Here is a 21,618-nt window from a genome sequence, read left to right as displayed (position 1 = left end):
TCACCTGTAACAAGGTTTTAAAAATGTAGTTTCTGTTTTATTAGTGAGCTTTGAATTTACTCATACATACATCATGTAGTTATCAACGTGGTGCACTGCTTCATTACTTGCAAATACAGAAAACCAAACACAAGGTCTTTCACCAGTTATTATGCGTAGCAGGCATCTAAGAGCCTGCCTGATTAGTTTCTTCATTTTCAGGGCTGGCCCATCTGATCTGTTTCCCAAAACTATTAGGTACAACAAACTTACAAAGGTATTTCACAAGCTTATTAGTGTGCATAAAATTGCTTTAAGCATGCATTTATTGATCCACAAGGTATCGGCACTGTATCTGACGAACATATAAGGTAGTAAAATCAGCTTTCCGTGACCTTTTATAGTTTAAAGAAGATGCTAACAGCACACAGTGACTGCAACACTCGAGACAAAGAAACTGGCGACTCTTTTCTGTTTTTGCAGCTTTCTCCTCAACTCCTGGAAATCCGAAACGCTGTCCGTTGTACTTTCGCGCCTACTGACGTTTCTCACCGCAGCCGCCCGCTGCTCTCTGAATCTCAGAAATCTCCCCCGGGTCCAGACTCCAGGATCTGCGCGTGCGCGCGAGCTCACCCAACTCGGCACCGCCTCCTTCTCCCAAAATAGAGGAGCGGGTTAGCGTCAAGGCGCGTGCGCACGCGTGGCCGAGGCGCTGGGCTGGTGGGTTACGCCAGGAGAGCGCATGGGCAGACAAACTGTGCGTCCGTTTGTCGGGGCCCGAGGGGAGAGTGGGCGCCATCTTCGTCTAGGCTCACTGAGGGTGTTCTACCTGGCTTGGGCAGGCTGCTGCGACGGGGAGCGTCCGGCTCCCGGCCTCGTGCGTCGGACTCGCCGGCTGTGGTGTGTGTTTATTGCCGAGTGCGAAGCAGTGGCCCTTGGGGCGTCGGGTCGGGGAGGATTTGGCGACCGAGACGGAGCAGGGAAAGGCGGGGCCGCCGCCGCGCCGGGATCTAGCGTAGCCTCTGTGGTTAGGGCGCCCCGTTTCCTTGCTAGACGCCGCCCTCTCTCCCCCGCCTGCCCCGTGTGGTGATGTGTGCGCGCTTCCCCGGGATCTTGAGAGTGAAGATCTCGAAGGAGCCCATAGGTATTTTTTAGGTGTGCTATGTCATCGTAGTCAGTGGTGGCAGGGAAGTCCTGAAGGCCCTGCTTGTTGGGCGTGAGAGGGACGAAAATGTTTCAGGTAGACTTGGGGGCAAGTTCATCCTGCGCAAGGTAGGGTGGAGTGTTTGCCCTTGGCCGGGCGAACCGGAAGGCACGGAGGTTGGGCGGTCCAGGTTGATGGAAGGCCGATGGTGCCTGAAGGTCTGGCGACAGCATCGAATCCACGTCACAGCTTCGGCCTGGCGCGAAAGAAGAAAGCTCTTGACCCCTGGGAGTGTGGACAAAGGCTTTGAATGGTTGAAACGATGCCTTCGGATGATTCCCTTGGAGGAGAAGGATGAGATGAGAAATCCTGTGCCATGTGGCTTCGTCTTCATTTTCAGTTCCTTTTGGGGACTGTTTTTGTGTGGTCATGTCTTTAGTTCTCATTTTTAACCATCCACGTACTAAAAGGCAGATCACCAGATGGAATAACTGGACTGGGGTAGATTATTTTCTACAGGAGAAACCCACGTTTAAAATTTAAAATGCTTCGTTGGAACTTTGGGCTTTAAGAAATAGGCAAAGAATAACAGTTTTCTCTCCCGCAGCATGTCTGGGAAAGTGACTTAAAAAAAAAATCAACTAGATCTGAGATAATACCTACTTAAATTAATTCTCCCTCCCGTTTCCCTCACAGTCTGATTAGAAGATGCACATTTCATATTGTTCAGTTGAATGGTGATTAAGTAGGGTGAATTGTTGGATAAAATCAGCAGAGTTACTTAAAATGTGCTTGTAATTTCAGTGACTTAGCCTTAAATAAGTTTTTAGGGTTCTACATCCTTTTCATGTAAGTCCTAGCAGCTAGCTGTGTCTTTAAATAAACAAGGTCACAAAAATACTTGTGGTAACTAGAAAAACTTTAAGTGCAGAGTACTTTAGGGTCACTTGTGTGTTTTGTGTAATCTAAAGTATTAACAGGATTTCTGGAGATTTTGCATAAGGAAGCATATTGGAATCACAGGAGAGGTGCTGATTTTGAGATCTGGTCACTTGTAGGTGGTCTCTTAGGTGTGTTATTGTAAGGGGATCAATGTGATACATTATTATCTGAAAGGCAAAGAAGTTTTAGCATTAATTATATTTAACTGGTAAATTAGAACCATCTTTTTTTTAAGATTTTTTTTTATTTAATTTTATTTATTCATTCATTTATTTTTTAATTTGACCAGAGAGAGACATGAGAGAGAGAGGGAGAGAGGGAGAGAGGGAGTAGGAAAGTGATAAAGCAAGCCACCAGGTCTGTGATTGGAACTATGGTTGGCCATGTGGGCGTGTCCAGCACCTTAACCACCACGCCACCTGCTGGTCCCCAGAACCATCTTTTAAAATAATCTGGTTGAACTGGAATTCATGAGATTTGTGCTCCCGAAACTACAATAATTAAAAAGTACTTTTAAAGTTAGGTTAAATTAGTCATGTTTTTTAAATTTGACTTACTAATAAATATTACTTGGAACATCTCTAATTTTTAATATGAATTTATGCTTTCAGGGCTTATTGCCTCAAAATTTTTTGAAAAAAAAAAAAAAAACTTTGGAAGAGACAAAATGATACATATCTTGTGCTGCTTTCTAAAATACTTTAAAAAAGTAGCCAAGCCAGTTTGCATAGGAGGGGGCCTTGGAACTTGAAATAAGTGTTCCAGGAGGCATTTATGGTTTTTATTGAAGTATTGATGTGGATATTAGGTTTGTTGGAGAAACTAGGCATGTACACACACACACCACACTCATTAATATTTTTAAAATGTAGAATGTGTCAAGTAATTTCTTGATATCTTTGTTTAGCTTGTAGTTTAAAAAACATAACCTGTGGGTCCTTTTTAAAGGAAAACAAACCTTGCAGAACCCAATGGTATGTCTTCTGATCCCACTTGTGGAACAGTGATATTTAAATGTAAGTAAAACAACATTATTTACACATTTAAAAATGTGTACTTACTCATTTGGCAGGTCCAAAAAACTTATTTGGTTAACCTTTATTAAATATTGTTAGTTTGGATAAGTATCTGAAAAGTATTGGATGCAAGTTTCCTTAAAAAAATACTAAGTTGAGATTTTTCTGTACTTAACACTGGTAATCACAATATTCCAAATCAGTGAATTTTTATTATAATTCTGCTTTTCTACACTGTCATTTGTGTTTCTTCTAAGTAGAGTGCAGAATAGTTTGTAATGGAATAAGGTTATTAATATAAGATTCCAATATCCATATTTATGTCAATAATTTCTCTTTCACTTGAAATGAATTTTAATAGTTCTCATATAGGGAGTGAGTAGTGTTGAGATTTTTGATTCTAGAGCTATTTTAGTATTTATCTCAGTTATATTAAAGTCATGAAATCTAGTTCAGTGTTTGGGAGTGTAAGCCAAACATGCAGAACTTAAAATTGTATCAAGATGGTAGCCATAGGTTTAGAATTATTGCATTAAAAATTGGTTTTTGATTTCAAGCTTTGTTCTATTCATATGTTGTATCATTTTGAATGGTGCCTCATGGATTTGATTTAGTCTTATGTCTTGAAAGGGAGAGTATGGCAAGAGATTGGATAGAAATGTGAACTAGATGTTTGGGTTTTCATAAGGAAAGTAAATTTTGGTATTGACATATTCTTGTAGAAGAGCTTCTTTTGTTTTTTGATGGATGTAAAACTTCAATATAACAGAATGCATAGACCTTAAGAATAGAATTTAATTTGAACCTTGACACATTTATACATCTATGTAACTACTACTGCATTCAGAACACTTAACATTTCCCTCTTTTCCTCTTGTTACTTCCAATCAAGGAGCAGTTGTTTGATTTTCAACAAGTGTTTTGTTGTTGTTGTTCTTGCTGTTGTTGTATTTGTTTGTTTGCTATAAGGCATTTATGCTCTCCAAAGAGAGGCAGATGAATACATAACTGAATTACTACACTGCAGTCCCTTCGTCTCCATTCTTCTCTTGAGATCTTGGGCTTGCATGTACATGTGCCCTGCATGTTTTTCAAGCTACTGGGTCTAGGACTCAAACCGTGGAGTAGGCCACATAGGATCCAGCACCTTAACCATTATGCTACCTGTTTGGCCTTTCAACAAGTTTTTATTTTGGAGTAATTTGCACATGTCTACTTGGATTTGCAGAAGGGTGATTTATGTCTCCTTGGAATAAAGAAGAACATTTTGCAATGTCCTAAATTGTGATTACTTATATTGTTTCACTTTTGATAGGTATTTCTGAAGTGGATATCATAGTCTGGATTAAGATAAATTACAGGGTTCAAGGATTAATTGTATTTCATTTTCTTTCCACAGTTAAGTTGCTTTTACAGAATTAACAGGTCTCCAAGAAATAAAAAAGGTAAGATATCCAGAGCTTAAGGCTTTTCACAGAGGCTTGACAAAAATATGAAAAGTAGAATAGTCCATCCAGGTACCCATGGCTTATGTTCTTTATATCTGACTAGTGATGCATTAGCGATAGGCAGTTTATTATTATGAACATAAATTACATACTGACCAGAGATGGCATTTCTAAATATGTAAAATTGATCGTGGTTGGTAACATTTTAATCCACAAAGCTCTGTCATGTTTCAGTGGAATTTGTTTCTAAATGAGTCTAAAAGTAGTCCGGTCTTGTTGTGAAGCAGCATTTGGCAGACTTACAAAGGAAGATTGGATATTTTCGATGCTACCATTGTATAGGATAGGTGATAAGAAACGTTTCTTCAAGGTAGTTGGATTATTTGTATGTTTATGTGAGAGAAAGTTTACTCTTTGTTTCCTTTAAGAGTTAGACAAGATCAGTATTTTTGTGAACTTGTATTTGTTTTTATTTATAAATGCTGAATGCAGCAGGAACCAGGTAATTATTAAACTTGGCTAAGGTACTTCAAAAATAAGATATGCTATCATGTGTACCTTTTTGTCTGCAGGTCGTTATTGCTCTGGTTTGAGCTCAGCATGGCTGTAGTCATCCGTTTACTGGGGCTTCCTTTTATTGCGGGGCCTGTGGATGTTCGTCACTTCTTCACGGGATTGACTATTCCTGATGGAGGAGTGCATATAATTGGAGGGGAAGTTGGGGAGGCTTTTATTATTTTTGCAACAGATGAAGATGCAAGACGTGCCATAAGTCGTTCAGGAGGGCTTATCAAGAATTCATCTGTAGAACTCTTTCTTAGTAGCAAGGCAGAAATGCAGAAGACTATAGAAATGAAAAGAAGTGGTCACATAGGAAGAGGGCGACTAGGATCTGGGGCATCAGGGGTTGGCAGTCTATCTAATTTTATTGAGGCTATCAAGGAAGAAACAAGTAATTCTGGATATGGCCCTTCAATTAATCAAGATGCTGGATTTCATACTAATGGAACAGGACATGGTGATTTAAGGCCAAGAAAGACAAGGCCACTGAAGGCTGAGAATCCTTATTTGTTTCTACGAGGTTTGCCTTACTTAGTGAATGAAGATGATGTACGTGTCTTTTTCTCTGGTTTATGTGTGGATGGAGTGATTTTTTTAAAACATCATGATGGCCGAAATAATGGTGATGCCATAGTAAAATTTGCTTCATGTGTTGATGCTTCAGGAGGTCTTAAATGTCACAGAAGTTTTATGGGTTCAAGATTTATAGAAGTAATGCAAGGCTCAGAACAGCAGTGGATTGACCTTGGTGGTAATGCAGTTAAGGAGGGTGATGTTCCTGTGAGATCTGAAGAACAGTCTCCAAAAGGAATTAATGATAGACATTTTCGAAAATGGTCTCATTCAAAATCACCCAGAAGTACACGTTCTCGTTCCCCTCTTGGATTTTATGTTCACTTAAAAAATCTGCCCCTAAGTATTAACAAAAGAGATTTAAGAAATTTCTTTAGAGATACTGATCTGGCTAATGAACAGATTAGGTTTTTATATAAAGATGAAAGGAGAACAAGATATGCCTTTGTGACATTCAAGACTCTGAAAGACTACAATACTGCTCTGAGTTTACACAAGACTGTTTTACAGTATCGTCCAGTTCATGTTGATCCAGTTTCTAGAAAACAAATGCTGAAGTTCATTGCATGTTATGAAAAAAAGAGACCAGGATCTGTAGAGAAAGAGAGGCCTGGACATCTTTTACAAAAATACTCTCAACAGAACTACTCTGGCCAGAAGCTGTGCATATATATAAGAAATTTTCCATTCGATGTTACAAAAGTTGAAGTGCAGAAGTTTTTTGCGGACTTTTCTCTTGCTGAGGAGGATATTTACTTGCTTTATGATGACAAAGGAGTCGGTCTGGGAGAAGCATTGGTAAAATTTAAATCAGAAGAACAGGCTGTGAAAGCTGAACGTTTAAACCGACGAAGGTTCTTAGGGACAGAGGTATTATTAAGACTTATATCTGAGGCACAAATGCAGGAGTTTGGTGTAAATTTTCCTTTGACGTCTAGTGAAGAAATGCAAGCCTCTTCACAGTCATGTGATAGAGATGACCCTTCCCATTCATTTGAATCAAAAGACCCACTAGTATACCCATTTGGTTCTTCTGAAAACTTTAGACATCACCTAGAGGACTTTAGGCAACTGGATAACTTTAATCATCCCCTCGAGGATTTCCGACACCCTGATAGGTGCCTTCCAGAAGACTTTAGGCACTCCCCTGAGGACTTCAGATTCCCTTCAGAGGACTTCAGACATTCCTCGGAGGACTTCAGGTTTCCTCCAGAGGACTTCAGGCGCTCCCCGGAGGATTTGAGGCACCCTCGGGAGGAGCACTTCAGACGACCTTCTGAGGAGGACTTTAGACACCTAGAAGAGGATTTTAGGCACCCTTTGGATGATGGTTTCAGGCACCCTAGGGAGGAGGACTGGAGATGGCATTTTGAGGAGGACTGGCCTCGGCCACTGGAGAAGGATTTCAGGCAGTTCCCTGATGGAGATTTTAGACAGCCACCTGAGGAGGATTGGAGGCGGCCACCCGAGGAGGATTGGAGGCGGCCACCGGAGGAGGGCTGGAGGCGGCCACTGGAGGAGGGCTGGAGGCAGCCGTCTGAAGAAGACTTCAGAGAGTTCCCAGAGGAGGACTTCAGGCAGGCCCCTGAAGAAGATTTCAGGCATTCCCCTGAAGAGGACTTCAGGCGATCACCCCCAGAGCATCTCAGGAGGCCACCCCCAGAACATCTCAGGAGGCCACCCCCTGAGCACCTTAGAAGGCCACCCCCAGAGCATCTCAGGCGGCCTCCCCCAGAGCATCTCAGGAGACCACCCCCGGAGCATCTCAGGCGGCCCCCAGAGCACTTCAGGCGGCTCCCCCCGGAGCACTTGAGGAGGCCACCCCCCATGCACTTCAGGAGGCCACCCGAGGAACATTTCAGGAGGCCACCCCCAGAACATTTCAGGCACTCCCAAGAGGAAGACTTCAGGTACCCGCCAGAAGAAGACTTCAGGGGCCCTCTAGATGAAGACTTTAGGCAACCTCCTGATGAAGACTTTAGGAGTCCCCAGGAAGAAGATTTTAGATGCGTTTCTGATGAGGACTTCAGGCAGCTCCCTGAGGAAGACCTCAGAGAAGCTCCGGAGGAGGACCCAAGACTGCCTGACAATTTTGGACCTCCCAGTGAAAATTTTAAGAGTCCACCTGATGATTTTAGAAGTCATCGCCCTTTGGTGAATTTTGGTCGCCCAGAAGGTGGCAAGTTTGACTTTGGAAAGCGTAACATGGGAAATTTTCCCGAGGGGAGATTTATGCCTGATCCCAAATTAAATTGTGGTTCAGGTAGATTAACACCTATCAAGATAATGAATCTTCCATTTAAAGCTAATGTTAATGAAATTTTAGACTTTTTCCATGGCTATAGAATCGTACCTGATTCAGTTTCAATACAGTATAATGACCAAGGATTACCTACAGGAGAAGCCATTGTTGCTATGATAAACTATAATGAAGCTATGGCTGCTATTAAAGATCTAAATGATAGGCCTGTTGGCCCCCGCAAAGTTAAGTTAATTTTGCTTTAGACAGCCTTTCTGAATTCAGAGTTACCTTCCCACAGTATTGATGCGTAAAATGCATTTGGTTTTAAAAGTGTTTATTTCTAATTATCTAATGAAAAGAATCATTTTGATTTTGACTGTGAAATAGAACAAATGTAAATAGTAGAATGTGAATCTGGTTTTTCTTTCGCTTGCAAATTACCGTTCATTTTCTAATTTAAAATTATATATGCTTTTTTTTTTTTTGACAGAAGAAAGAAAACTTAATTCCTTGAGCACATTAGTTTTTGTTGATGTCATGGGTAAACCTCAAGACTTGTGTAAATTTATTGTTGTATTTGGGGGAAGACAAATTTTACATTCACTTTTATTTCATTCTGTAGTGTACATCTTTTACTCAAACTGTATAAGGAGATGGTTAGTAACTGTTCAGGTTTGGCATTTTCATTGGTACCCGCCTGCAGAATTCTTGTCTTCCTCCTCCTCTATTACTGTCTTAAGTCTCTTGTTAATTACAATTAGATCAAAATGGACAGACTGTGAGCTTGATATTTACTTGTGTAAAAAGCTTAGGGAATTCTTTTCATGTTCATAACTTTACAAAGTTTTATAAAAATAAAACATTGCAACTGAATAGTACACCTAATTAACTTGTATTTGTATAAAAAAGAATTTTAAGTTTGGGATTGTGAAGTTTTGCAACAGCCATATTAAACAATATGGAAGAGACCAAACATTCTATAATAATAATGTATAGTGGTATACTGTGATTTCTTCAACCTCTTATTTACCCATTTGATAAGATTAGCACAAAATATTCAAAAGACAATAAAATAATATAGTGCAAGGGAACTCTCAAGCTTATGCTGAGAAGACTGACAAATACAGTTTGTTTTTCTAGGACAATTTACTGAAAAAAATATACAACTTGTGTGTTTTATTAGGTTCTCATTTTTTCTTCAAAACTTTGTATCCATTTAAAGACTCCGTAACTAAGTATAATAACACTATGAGATGGAATTTTGACTACTGTGATATTCAACATTTAGTGTAGTTTGCAAGTGAATTTGATTTTTTATATTCATAACAATATTAATAGCTAACATTTGTTGGACACTTATTATGTGCTCAGTAGGCATAGTCTCAATATCCCCTTCTAAGTGCAGAGTTTATTATTTGCCTGTATTTCACAAATGAGATAAAGAGTTTAAAGAAGTTAATGAATTTGTCTAAAGTTAGTTTGTAAACCATAGAGGCGGTTTTAACCTAGACAGATCACTGACTCAAATTCATGCTCTTTTTTTCTTTTCTTTCTTTTCTTTTCTTTTTTTTTTTTTTTTTTAACATTTTTGCTATAGGATATATACACTTGCTGGGGGGGGTGGGGGGTTGGAGGTCAGGAAGGGTTTGGGAGGAAAGAGAGTAAGTAAGAAAGTAAATCCTCAGGGAGGATGGCCACACTGCAATCCCTTCATTCTCTTTTTGGGATTTGGGCATGCACACACACATGCCCAACATGTCTCTCAATTGTCTCTCAAGTCACCAGGTCTGGGACTTGAACTGTACAGGTAGCTGGGTGGAATCCAGCCAACTTAACTATTATGCCACTGGCTAGCCCTCAAAATTATACTCTAAAATGTTTGCTGCCTCACTTGTTAAATGGAATTTTTAATTTTAGTAAGATCATGCTAAAAGTATTTTCAAGGGGAGATGTATTTTCTTGCCTTTATTGTTGCTTTAAAAATGGCATTTAAAAAGATAAAACTTTTTGCTCAAGAGAAAGTAACTTAAACATTTTTTATATATCTAGAGTTTCTCTTGACATAGATAGTGGCTTCCAATTAAAAGGTGCTCATTTTGCCCAACATAATTTGACTTTGGCCTTTTATAGCTTATATAAAATACAGTTAATTTTCAGTTCTGTGATCCACAGATCTTTCTCCACATTGAATAAAATAAAAATGAAACTGAGTGTATGTATGATTTTAAATCACAGAAGTTAGAATACTTTGATATTACTCAGTACTAATAAAGTGTTTTGGGGCTAGTTTTCAATGATTTAAGGAAATCTAAGAGTCTAACTTAAGTTTCTATATGGGTTTTGTTTTAGTTTTTGTTTTTAAGTTTATTCTCCCAGTGAGAGAGAGAAGAGACACACAAATACAACATCCCTGCTCCCAAAGGATGTTAACACCCTAGTACATCCCAGCTTTAACCATCTTAGATCACAGGCACATGCATCTCTCTCTGGACAGGAACTAATAACCTTTCCATATGGGTCTGCCTTGAGCCTTGCATTTTACCGCTGCACCACTGACCAGCCCTATGTTGGTTTTTAGTAGTGAATACCTTAGTAATGCTTATAGTAGAAGGAATAAACTGGTATACTTGGTTTAAAATAAAAAGCACTTCAACGACTTTAAGCTAGTAAGCTTATAAATAGCTAGTAATGTGATATTCTTATTACTTGGAATGTCCAAACTAAGCACAAAGGAAAAACATAGGAAGAAATTTGACTGTTCAAAGATTATAGATGGTTCAGATGCTTGAGGAATAATATGAAAGTTTTAAAGTACTTCTCAGCAGTAAAGCTTAGATGAAGCTTAAAATGAAAGATCACTTAATGTGGTAGTGTTTCTCAAACTGGGCTAGGATTGGATGGTAACAGATGAAAGGTCAGATAGTGTAAACATAAGCTTTGTCTTTTTAAATTAATTGATGTGACTATTACATTTTACTTTATAATATATCAGGGTTTAATATTTTTAACCTCATATAAACCTTTAAGAGAGCTGGCTGGCTGCTGGTTGGGAATCAGTTTTGTACATCTCTTTCCACTCTGCTTTCAGTCATAATGTCAATAAATTGGCTGTAGTGGGAGTAATTGTATCATGGAAATGGGTGCATGCAACAAATCAGGGCATTTCCTTTCCTGTGCACCCCACCCCCTAGTTATCTCTAATTTCAGACACTTAAGTTATAGTGTGCTAAATCCTTCTGTACTTATCACCCAGGTACAGTGATTTTCTGCTAGTTTTTTCCCTCTCTTCCCTACCCCTAGATATATCAGGTATACTCAATGCATGTTGATTTTCCAGTGTTATTCCCAATGATATTTTGTCATAAAGCCAAGCAATTTTGTCTAGGAGGTATCTGGAAAATATAGATCACGTCTACAAAGTAAACTTAATCCCATAACCAAGAGATAGGTAAAAATCATATTAGGAATGTACTTCTATCAATTTACTAAGAACACTACCAAAAGCAGTGGTCTTTATTTATCATCTATTAAGCGGTGACTCTTCTTCCACTGTCTCTACATTAAATATTAGTTATTGTTTACTAGTACATATTCATGATCTATAATTATATATGAATTAACTATCATTTAATTCGTATAATCTTGGAGATAAATGAAAACTCTTCAGACTAATCTATTAATTTTTTTTTTTACAGTATGGAAGCTAAGATTTTTACATTTTTAAAATATCATCTCTTTAATGGTTACCTAAGTACCCACATAATAGCCTTGTTTTTGCTTGGTCCACAAAGCATAAAAATATTTATCATCTGATTCCTTAAGATAAAAAGAAGTTTGCTAACCTAAGTCTGCTCTAACTAATGGAGCTTTACATTGGTAAAACTATATTTTCATGTATAGTATTCCTTTTGTTCTTATACTGTTTCTTTAAGGAAGGCTGAGCATATTTTATTATTTGAGAATTATTTGTTGTTTACTTATGTATTAGGCATTGTTTTACCTTAACTGATGCTAAAGGAAGTAAGTTACTATTTAGTAAGTTGCAAGTAAAATACTATAGCCTGTTTTCCGTGACCTCAACACCAAATTAAATAATGACTGAGAAAATAATAAAAATCCAATGATATCTGAAAGTTATTAAGGCTGTTCATTTATTTAGGGTTTTAAAATGTTTTGAATGTTTTATTTAAAAAGTACTGAAGTAGTTTTATCACTTAGGATTATTCTTAGGCAGTAGTACTTTGTTAAGAACAGAAGCATGAATGCAAAGTCTGAAAAACTTTCCAGAAAGTCTTTATTCTTCTCTTATGAATAAATTGATCGATCTGGTTATCCCAAATAATTTCTACAAATTTCTTTTTTTTTCTTTTGCCTTACTGGGATCCATGAAAAAACAAAAGTTGTAATTTCTTGCCAAAAGAATCAAAAACATCAGATACACTGAAAGGCCCTGATTAAATTGTTTTGTATTTTTAGGAACAAAAGTATATACCATTTTATTAACTAAATGGTAGCATGGTAAAATTTTTATAGAATTTTTAATCATTTATGGTATTTCATGATGAGACAACATTCCAACAAATTATTAGCTTTCTAGAAGTTGTAGTACCATATATAAAGCCTTAAGATGACAGTTTTAAAATCAGAATCAGGTTGTAACTTTTTTCAAACTGAAATTTCTGCTTTATGTGTATTTATAAAACACTGATTTCTTAGTGTCCCACTACCTTTATTTTATTATACTTAATGTTTGAAAATAAATTTACATATCAAATGTTGAAATATAAGGTTTTAGTAAAATGAAAAAAGAAAAAAAATTTTACTTAAGGCATCATGGAACAGAATTTGTATGTAATCAGAACTACTATATAAGACCCTTTTCTGGTGATGAAAGTATAAACTCCTCACTTCACCTAAAAGAAGCGAAACGGAATTGTTAGATCTTGGGTTTTGTTATCTACTTAACTATTGCAAATTCAACTAATTATATAGTACATTAATATGAAATACTTTGAAATACATAATCTCTTAAAAAATGGAACATATACAAAAAGATCATATACTATCAGGTAGGACATTGAAATGACTGTTGTATAATTTTTTTTAAACCTTCATTTTTGGTCAGTGTAATTTCTTTTAATTATTTTTCCATTTGTAGGATTTCATTTTGAGGTTTAATATATCAAGCAAGTATAAAGTTTTACAGTTTAGTAATCCTGTATTGAGAGTCATTTAAGATGAAAATGGAAATGTGAAGTTTACTTAAGAAAATTAATTTTCTTCTTCTGTAACATCTAACTCTTCATCATCATCATCATCATCATCATCATCTTCTGCTTGTTGATCCTTTCTTATTCGACAGGTAGATACCTGTTAAAAATAAACACATTTTTAAAAATAAAAAATACTAACTTAAAAAAATGTTTATATGCTTGGTATCTTTTTATATGATTTATGAGATAGGGCACATAAATATTTAAAAACCATCTTTATGTAATTATAGTAATGAAAATTTTCTATGAACCATATATACATATATTTTTTAATTTTTAAAAAATTTCTTCCATGAGTGAGAGACAGCACACCTAGATGGCAATTCACTACCCTTCCTGCCCACCTCCCCTCCAAATCAGCCAGCCCTAGGCCATGGACACTTGCATGCCCAGCATGGGCTTTCTGAATATAGAAGAAATGAGAAGACAGGCTCTTTCTCCTGAGATCAGTGCATCTGGATCTATGGTAATGTCAAGCAAAAGTATTTTTTAGTTACAATTTCTAATGCTTGATACTGAGATTTAAACAACTCGTCTTTAGAATTTATGCTTTATATTATACCCGACAAATCTGTATTAGTTTTCTGTCTTCTACCCCTCCTCTCGTAGGTGTTCTGCTTTAGAGAGAAATATGTCATTACAAAAGATACTTCATATAAGCTGCACCTAGTGCAACCTTCCAGCATTTCACATAACAGGAAATAGGCCCAGAGAAAGGTAAATCACATGAGGGTATATAATTGAAGGAAAGTATTTTTAATTCCAGAAATTCCAAAAGTAGCAGTTCAAAATCCTTTAAATTATGGTTTCTAGCTCACCTGTCCTGTTCCAGATACACATTTAGTTGACAGTGATCTCTGAAGAGGTGACTTTGAATTTGCTCTTACAATATCTAAACGAGATGAGTAATCTTGTGGATACAGAGAATTTCGGAAAACCTATAGCAATGATAAGACATTATGAAGTAGTCACTAAATGAAAGTCTAGAGAGCTGAATTCTTTTTTTCATAAGCACTCTCTAAAATGGACAAAATTCCAATTACTTTAAAAGAAAAAACAAAAATAGGCAAAAAAAATAGTGTTAGCTAGAAAGATAAAAGCTATTTGAAACATGTAAGATGATGAAGATGTGAGCAGTAATTAATCACAAAGCAACCACTTGAGTGCTTTGGTAGGCAAACTGCAAAAATTTGTTCTATCCTCAGTTCTTCTATCAGTTGAACTTTACTGTAGTACTGCTCACTTAAGGGCAAACTGGAGCAGTGCACTATAATTCAGATTCCAACCTCATTAGGAACTGGAATGCCGTGACTTGTCAGTTGTCTCTTCTTAAGGCACTACTTCCCAATCTTAAATCACTCCTAAGCTTTCCCGGCTCTATATTTTCTCTTCTCCTTTCTGCAACATACTAAGTAGGTTAGGTGTGAATTTCATAAATTTCCCTTTTCTTCACCTCTACCTCTTTACCCCTCCTTTTCTTCCTCCCCCTCTTTAAAACAGATGCTATTCCAATTCCAGTTTTCATTACTCCTATATCCAAAACTTCAAGTCAACAAACTTCCAAGCTTCCATTTTTTTCAAAAACTTTCAGTTTCCACAGGTTCCCTTCCCTGTGAAACAAGCTCAAAGCCAGTCTTTTTTTACCTAAAGGTTTAATTTTGCTCCTTATAAATTTCAAATATTCCATTTTATCACCATTAATTTTTCTTTAAGCTACAACTGGGCTTTCATCTTTCATGAAAATTGCTCTTGCTCAAATCACCGAAGTCTTTTTGCCTTTATCCTTCCCTCATCCTGAAAATTCTTCCATCATCACCAGGCTTTTGTCCTACCTGCCCTGTTCACATCTCTTTTCTACTATTTACACATAAATATTTTAAGAGTTTCCTGTAGACCATTTTAAAAAATGCTTTTTTGAAAGATCTTAATCTATATATTTAATGGCTAATCTCCAAATAATCTATATATTCCATATACTTCTGTCAGCCATATTCATGCTCTCTACTATCTTCTTCTAGACCAGCAATGTCCAATAGAACTTTATGGGATGATGGAAATACTTGCTCTTTTGTGTTGTCCACATGTAAGTGCTAAGTACTTGAAGTGTGTTTCATGTAGTTAAGGAACTGAATTTTAGCTTTAATTAATTTAAAGAGCCACATGTGTCTTGTGGCTACTGTATTGGACCAAGTACTCTAAATTTGTACAATGACAAACATTCTCTTAAACCTAGTATATCAAGCTATTTGTAAACATGGACATTCTCCTTAAATGTCACACCCAAGGTATCTGTTTTCATTTGTTGACTTTACACATTTCTTTATGGCTTAAACTCATTTTGCTAAAGACCAAAATATGTTACTTCTCTATTCAGTTACTTTTTGTGTGTCTTGACTGCTCAGATTACAAATACTTTAGGTGACAACCAAGGCTTAGGATACTCAAACCTATCCACTTTTACACACATGCGTGTATATATATATATATATACACACACCCACTGCCTTCGCAATGCTGGTTCCTCAGTTTGGAATTCTAGCAAGCCTACTTGTTCTTTTTTTTTCTCTTCTCTTTTCTTCTTTTCTTTCCTTTCCTTTTGCTATAGGGTACGTGCACTCACCAGAAAGAGAGAGACAGAAAGTGAAAAATCACCACCCAGGGGGGATGACCACACCACAATCCATTCTCCTCTTGGGATCTTGGGCACACACACACGGGCCCAGTGTGAGTTTAGGCCAACGGGTCCCAGACTTGAACTGCAGTCGACCACATGGGAATCCAGCAACATAGCCATTATACCAACTGCTGGTCCCAAGCCTACTTGTCCTTTAAGAAGTCACATGCCATTTTCTGTTCTCCCCTATTCTCTAGTCAGTAGCTCCTATTGTTCATACCCTGAAGTACAGCTCGTATCTGTTTTATAACTGATGACATCTGTATCCACAAATAGTCTTAAATTCCTTAAGAGCAAGGGACCCTGTTTTCGTAATTCCTACTAGCTTCAAATAGTAACCTGGTAAATGTTAATTTAAATCCCCATGTTGTGGGGAAAAAGACACAAACAGGGACTATACTTTTTTTTTTTTTTTTTTTAAGTTTGCTAAATGTAAACTAACACACTCGCCAGAGAGAAAGTGAGAAGTGAGAAAGCACTCCTTGGGGGAGATGGCCATGCTGCAATCCCTTCTTCATTCTCTTGGGATTTGGGGCATGTGCACATACATGCCCAGCATGTTTTTCAAGCCACTCAGTCCAAGACTCCAACAACCCAGTTGGCCATGTGGGATCCAGCCATCTTAACCACCACACCACCAGCTGCCCCCTATACGTTATTTAAATCTTAGTGAACTGCAATACTCAAGAGGAATCAAGGGTTAAAATTTAGAAGGTGAGATTTATGTTTTAGGATATTTCTGGGATGCTAACGAGGTTAGCAGTTGGTGCCAGACATCAAGCACTATATCCCAATATAAAAACTAGATCAATCAACTTGTATTTAGAGGGGCTATAGTTTTGTTAAAAAGCTTTTCTAGCACTTTTTTCAAGTAGAAAGTGGGAGACTATGCAACTCAGGATAAGTCTAAACTAGTTAAATATGTGTTAAGATTAAAATTTTACTGAAAAACAATAGCTTTCCAATAATATTAATTTATTGGCAATAATACATTTTCCAGTATGGTCCAAGATCTTTTCCAGGAGTGAATCTCCAAGATCTAAATATGCTTGAAGTGATTGCACAGAGGCGATATTTTGAAGGGGTAAATAGGCCTGACAGTACTTTTTAAGTGAAGAACAAATAAGGTAAGATGGTTTGTGATAGAACTACAGTGCCTAATGCAAAATATTTGCTGTACTGGAATAAATCTCAGTGGTTCTTACAAAGGATGGACTACCTGGAAGACTAGCAAATTATTTCTCTGTTCCTCTGTTTATTTTCTTGTCTCCAAGAACTTGTACTTACAAGATCCTTCCTCCTGGTACCTACTGTCTGTTATAATTTTACTTCCCCTGGTTTCACAACTCTTTCCAGACTGCTCTCCACAGTTGTATGGCATTTTAATAACAGTTTATACCATGTTTCTTGAACACGGGCTTGTACTCTGTGCTATTTTAAATACATGTTCTTTATTCACAATAGCACTGCCTCAGGACCTTTGTATATCTATACTTAATGCCTGAAAGTTTTTTGCCAAGTATCCTACTCATCCTTCAAATTTCTAATTAAGAGTCACTCTTTTCTAATTAAGAAGTTACTCCAATTCTGCAGACTATTTCTAATACTCTATCACACACATAACATATTATTTATTAATTTTTATGGGACTGGTTGCATAACACTTAAATAGTTACACAGTACATTTTTTTAAATGTGTAACCTCCCTAGTAAATTTTTAAATTCCTGCTTGGACAATTTGGACCATTTCTAACTTACAATGCCAAATCCTTAGTATTTAAAATGGTGCCTGGCATATAACAGGTGCTCATCAAATAGTTGTTGAGGTAAATACTTTTGAGTCCATTTTGGAGAGGAGGAAGCTGTTGAATGAAGTTAACTTCAATATTACTGCACTAGAAAGAGGGAAAGTTGATACTGCAAAACACATTATTACACAGCCTAGAGATGTTTAGTTTTTCATGTATCTCTTCTCCCACAAACTACCTAGCTAGCTGATTAAAAAGAGCAGTGGTTAGAGAAGCAAAAGAAGTGGTATGTCAAAAATGTTATCTAGGACCTCTGGAATGAGAAGGAAAATCTTGAGGACTAACAGACTTGAGTGAACTTTATTGTCAGATATCATATGGCATATCAAGGGGATCGAAAGAAGGAAATGGAAATACTTATAAAGGGTACTGTAGTCTTGTAGAAAAAATGAGGGATAGCTTTTAAACCTGCCATTGAGTGCAGTATTGTTTCTTGATGAAATTATTACTTTTTAAAGAATCATTCTCTGGAAGTCTGGTGCACAGGATGAAAACACAAGTGTAGTAGACTTCTGGGTTTCACTCCCAACTCTGCTACTTATGAACTCTGGGACCTCTGGGAAGTTTCTTTATTTTTTTTTCTTTTTATTCCCCCTTTTTAATTTTGTTTTCTTTCATATATTCAATAACATTATTTGGCTTACAAAATGGATATTTCAACAGGTGAACATTTCTCTCTAGTACAGTTGATAAAACTATAAATTATCTTCAACAGATAATACCACATTTCTTTGTCCCATTAATGCTTTGCCTCCCTATTTTTCTTCAAAATGTCCTTCCTCAGACCCTCCTCTTTCACACACACTATATCTGGTATTTACATCTATATACTGTGTTTCTATATCATTTAGTCAATCAGTTTCAGTCATAAGAGTGCAGCCACTTGGTATATATTAAGTGGGGACATACAACGCCTCTCCTTCATAGCCTGGCTTGCTTCACTCAGCACTAAATCTTCCATATTATTGTGCTTCAGTTTTCTCAAAGTTAACAAGAAGATTAAATCAAAGTAAATGAGATTATTAAAATAACTAACATAGTTACAGTGCATCAGTAGCTGGTCCCAAATCACTATATAGATATTTACTATTCTTTTACAAATGACAGGTAAAAGCTTGATAATCTGTTTTAAAAATAGGATATGAAAAAGCTGAAAATTAAGAAACCTTAAGCTTTACAGTATTTGGAATGAAGTGACACTTAGAAAGTCACCTGTTAACAAAACATAAATATAATCATGTATGTGTAAGGGGACTTCAAGAGGTTCATGGAAAACGTGTATTATACAAAAACTACACCTGGATTTCTAAAAAATTTATGCCAGAATAAACTCATACTTTAATTCTATTTTCCATGAACTTGTTGAAGTCCACTTGTACAAGTGACAAAAAACTCTTAAATCAGATTTTGGCATTGGAAACATACATACACATCCTAAAACATGTACCTTCTTCATTTTTGTTAAGCTGTCTCCTGGTTTTACTGAATTAACTTTCCTGGAACTAGTGGAGTAATGGGACCAGAAGATGCAGAGAATCTTTTTATTGGGAGGTAAAGACAAAAAAAGATGGGGGGGAGAATCTTCAAAATTGTCAAATGGCAGATACTTCTATCACTAATTTAGAATTCTGATTGTCTTGAAGGTACAGACTTTTTTTTTCATGTATGTTAGCATTAATATTAGGTAATATTGAAGTATATAATTTGAGATAATATTTAAGTATGTAATTTGAGATAATATTTAAGTATATCTTGACTAATCTATTTCACAAAAAGACTTTTGTGCCTTTTTTCCCCCTCTTTTTAGAAGGTAAGAGGGTAGGACATTTATTCTTCATATATGCTTATTAAAAACTAGGCTGGATGTTAGCTGGCCAATCAGATTTATTTACATTTAACTAAAATTAATATCAACATGAAGCAAGCCTACAAACATATACTTGTATTTATTTCATAGCTTGGTGATTTAGTTATATAAAACCAGTTAGGGGCCAGCAATTAGCATAATGGCTATGTCGCTGGACTCGCATGTAGTCAACCGCGGATTCCCATGTAGTCAACCGCGGTTCGAGTCCTGGATCCGGTGGCTTAAAACTCACGCCGGGCGCGCGTGTGTGTGTGCCCAAGATCTTGAGAGGAGAATGGAGGAGAAGAGATTGCAGTGTGGCCATCCTCCCTGGGGGGAGATTTCTTGCTTTCTGTCTCTCTGTCTCTCTCTGTCTTTCTGGAGAGCACATACGCCCTATAGCAAAAACCTCTCCAGAAAAAAAAAAAAACCTTGATTCTGCTACATACTAGTCAAGTGACCACAGACAAATTATTTAAAGCCATTATGCCTATTTATATAGTTACAAAATGAGGATGATAATCCCACATTTCTCACAGGATTGTGTGAAGACTAAATAAGAAAAAGTACATAAAGTTTGGTCATTTTGCATGGCATAAACACTCAAATGTTCAAATCAACAAATTATAGTTGTTATTGTTAGTACAGTTTATTGGGTTATTTCACCATCAAAATGATAAACATATTTCATATAATGGATTTATTTAGATTGTATTTTATTAGTTAATAAATTACTTTTTACCATGGTTAATTTGAAAAGTTAGAAAATAAGTAGAGAAATCACAAAAATTCAGCTATTGTGGGGCCAGCAGGTGGTATGGTGGTTAAGGCACTGGATTCCTACACAACCAACAGCAGTTAAACTCCTGGACCTGGTGGCTTGAAAATCATGCCAGGTGTGTGTGTGCATGTCTCAAATCCCGATAGGAGAATGGAAGAGAAGGGAGGGAGGAGAAGGGATTGTGTTGTGGCCATTTCCCCAGGGGAGGGGGGATTTCTTACTTTCCTTCTCTTTCTCAGTGAATGTACATGCCCTGTGGCGTGTGTGTGTGTGTATTTTTTAACCCATACAAGCTAATACTATCTTAAAAGAGATAATAGAACATGTTAACATTTCCATATTAACAAAACAGCTGAGCTTAGAAATAGTCCTACCTCTAAATCTTCATCCTCATCAATCTTTTGTATATTTTGGTAGGCAGCAGTGTAGACCTCTAAAGCCTTGCCGTGAAATAACATTTCAATTGTGATAAATTCTGAAAATATAGTCTAAAAAAGCAAAGATTCTAATTTAAACAATTATTTAAATTGGTTTATCAATTTAGAAAATTTCTTCACTACAGTCTTGGCATTTAATGACATACATACAGAGTAATCTGTTTTTCTACAGAGCAAATAAAGTATGAAAGATAACTGAAATAAGTTTTGAGGATCTTTTACAGCAAACATTCAAATTATATGAAATATTTCCAGAGTCACCACCATGTCCCTCTTACTTTTTTTAGTTAGTTCTCTTTATGCTAGTGATGGACATTTGTAATTAAAAAGAAAAAATGACTAAAAATGTGTGCCACTATGTACCCTGATATACAATCTATTAAGTATTAGAGCAGTTCATTTCTAAAGCTGGTATCTTAACAACTCCATCTGATGTTTAGACAACATTTTTAGACAGAAATTATATTCCATCATATTTCTGACTATATGTTACTTGTATTTTTTAACCATAAAGGAATTATTTGTAATAATGATATTCCTACTACTGATAATAATAGCATGAATTTACATAGAGACTTGTAGTTTACAAATATTTTGTCTTGCTCACTGTTGCTTACAGCTAGAATGTTGAGACATGGATCTGGTTCTAAGGCTATAAGGTAATAGTTCTTGTCTACTAAGAACTGTAAGTTATAGCTCTTCTAAAGTTCTAGTCCTAAAGTCATAGCTCTTTTCCACTGTATTATGCTCTTCTTGTTGGAATCGATTATTTCCTTTAAACAATTCAGGTAAGCTCTATGAGCATGAAGAAACTATAAAAAAGATCATGAATAGAATAAATGAAGATGTGCATGATGGTCTAAGCACGGATGAAGTAATTGGTAGGTAGGGAAA

The 21,618-nt window shown here is 36.5% G+C and overlaps 2 protein-coding genes across 5 annotated transcripts in view; one reads left to right on the top strand and one right to left on the bottom strand.

Moving 5' to 3' along the window:
- The first annotated feature begins 757 nt into the window (after nt 1-757).
- Nucleotides 758-9,422, top strand: RBM12B (RNA binding motif protein 12B). Of its 2 annotated transcripts, none has more exons than XM_006161281.3 (3): nt 758-879; nt 4,481-4,526; nt 5,102-9,422. In XM_006161281.3, the coding sequence occupies exon 3, from the start codon at nt 5,130-5,132 to the stop codon at nt 8,166-8,168; it is 3,039 nt and encodes a 1,012-aa protein (XP_006161343.1). In that variant the 5' UTR covers nt 758-879; nt 4,481-4,526; nt 5,102-5,129; the 3' UTR covers nt 8,169-9,422. The 2 variants fall into 2 exon arrangements, with proteins under 2 accessions (XP_006161343.1, XP_027621282.1); XM_027765481.1 differs by lacking the exon at nt 758-879 and adding an exon at nt 2,404-3,081.
- Nucleotides 9,423-11,882: 2,460 nt separating this feature from the next.
- CIBAR1 (CBY1 interacting BAR domain containing 1) overlaps nt 11,883-21,618 on the bottom strand; it is a 29,979-nt gene continuing 20,243 nt past the window's right edge. For 2 of the 3 annotated variants that reach the window (XM_006161280.3, XM_006161278.3), the window contains exons 7-9: nt 20,662-20,775; nt 13,997-14,116; nt 11,883-13,275 (exon numbers count right to left, since the gene is read on the bottom strand). In XM_006161280.3, coding sequence (XP_006161342.1) covers nt 13,177-13,275; nt 13,997-14,116; nt 20,662-20,775 — 333 coding nt within the window. In that variant the 3' untranslated portion in view covers nt 11,883-13,176. The remainder of the gene's footprint in view (nt 13,276-13,996; nt 14,117-20,661; nt 20,776-21,618) is intronic. The other variant, XM_006161279.3, reaches the window with a different exon arrangement.

This window comes from Tupaia chinensis, unplaced genomic scaffold (assembly GCF_000334495.1).
Source record: "Tupaia chinensis unplaced genomic scaffold, TupChi_1.0 Scaffold138407_1, whole genome shotgun sequence".
Lineage (NCBI taxonomy): Eukaryota > Metazoa > Chordata > Mammalia > Scandentia > Tupaiidae > Tupaia > Tupaia belangeri.
The sequence above is the reverse complement of the archived record's forward strand: the minus strand, read 5'-3'. Positions and strand labels throughout refer to the sequence as shown.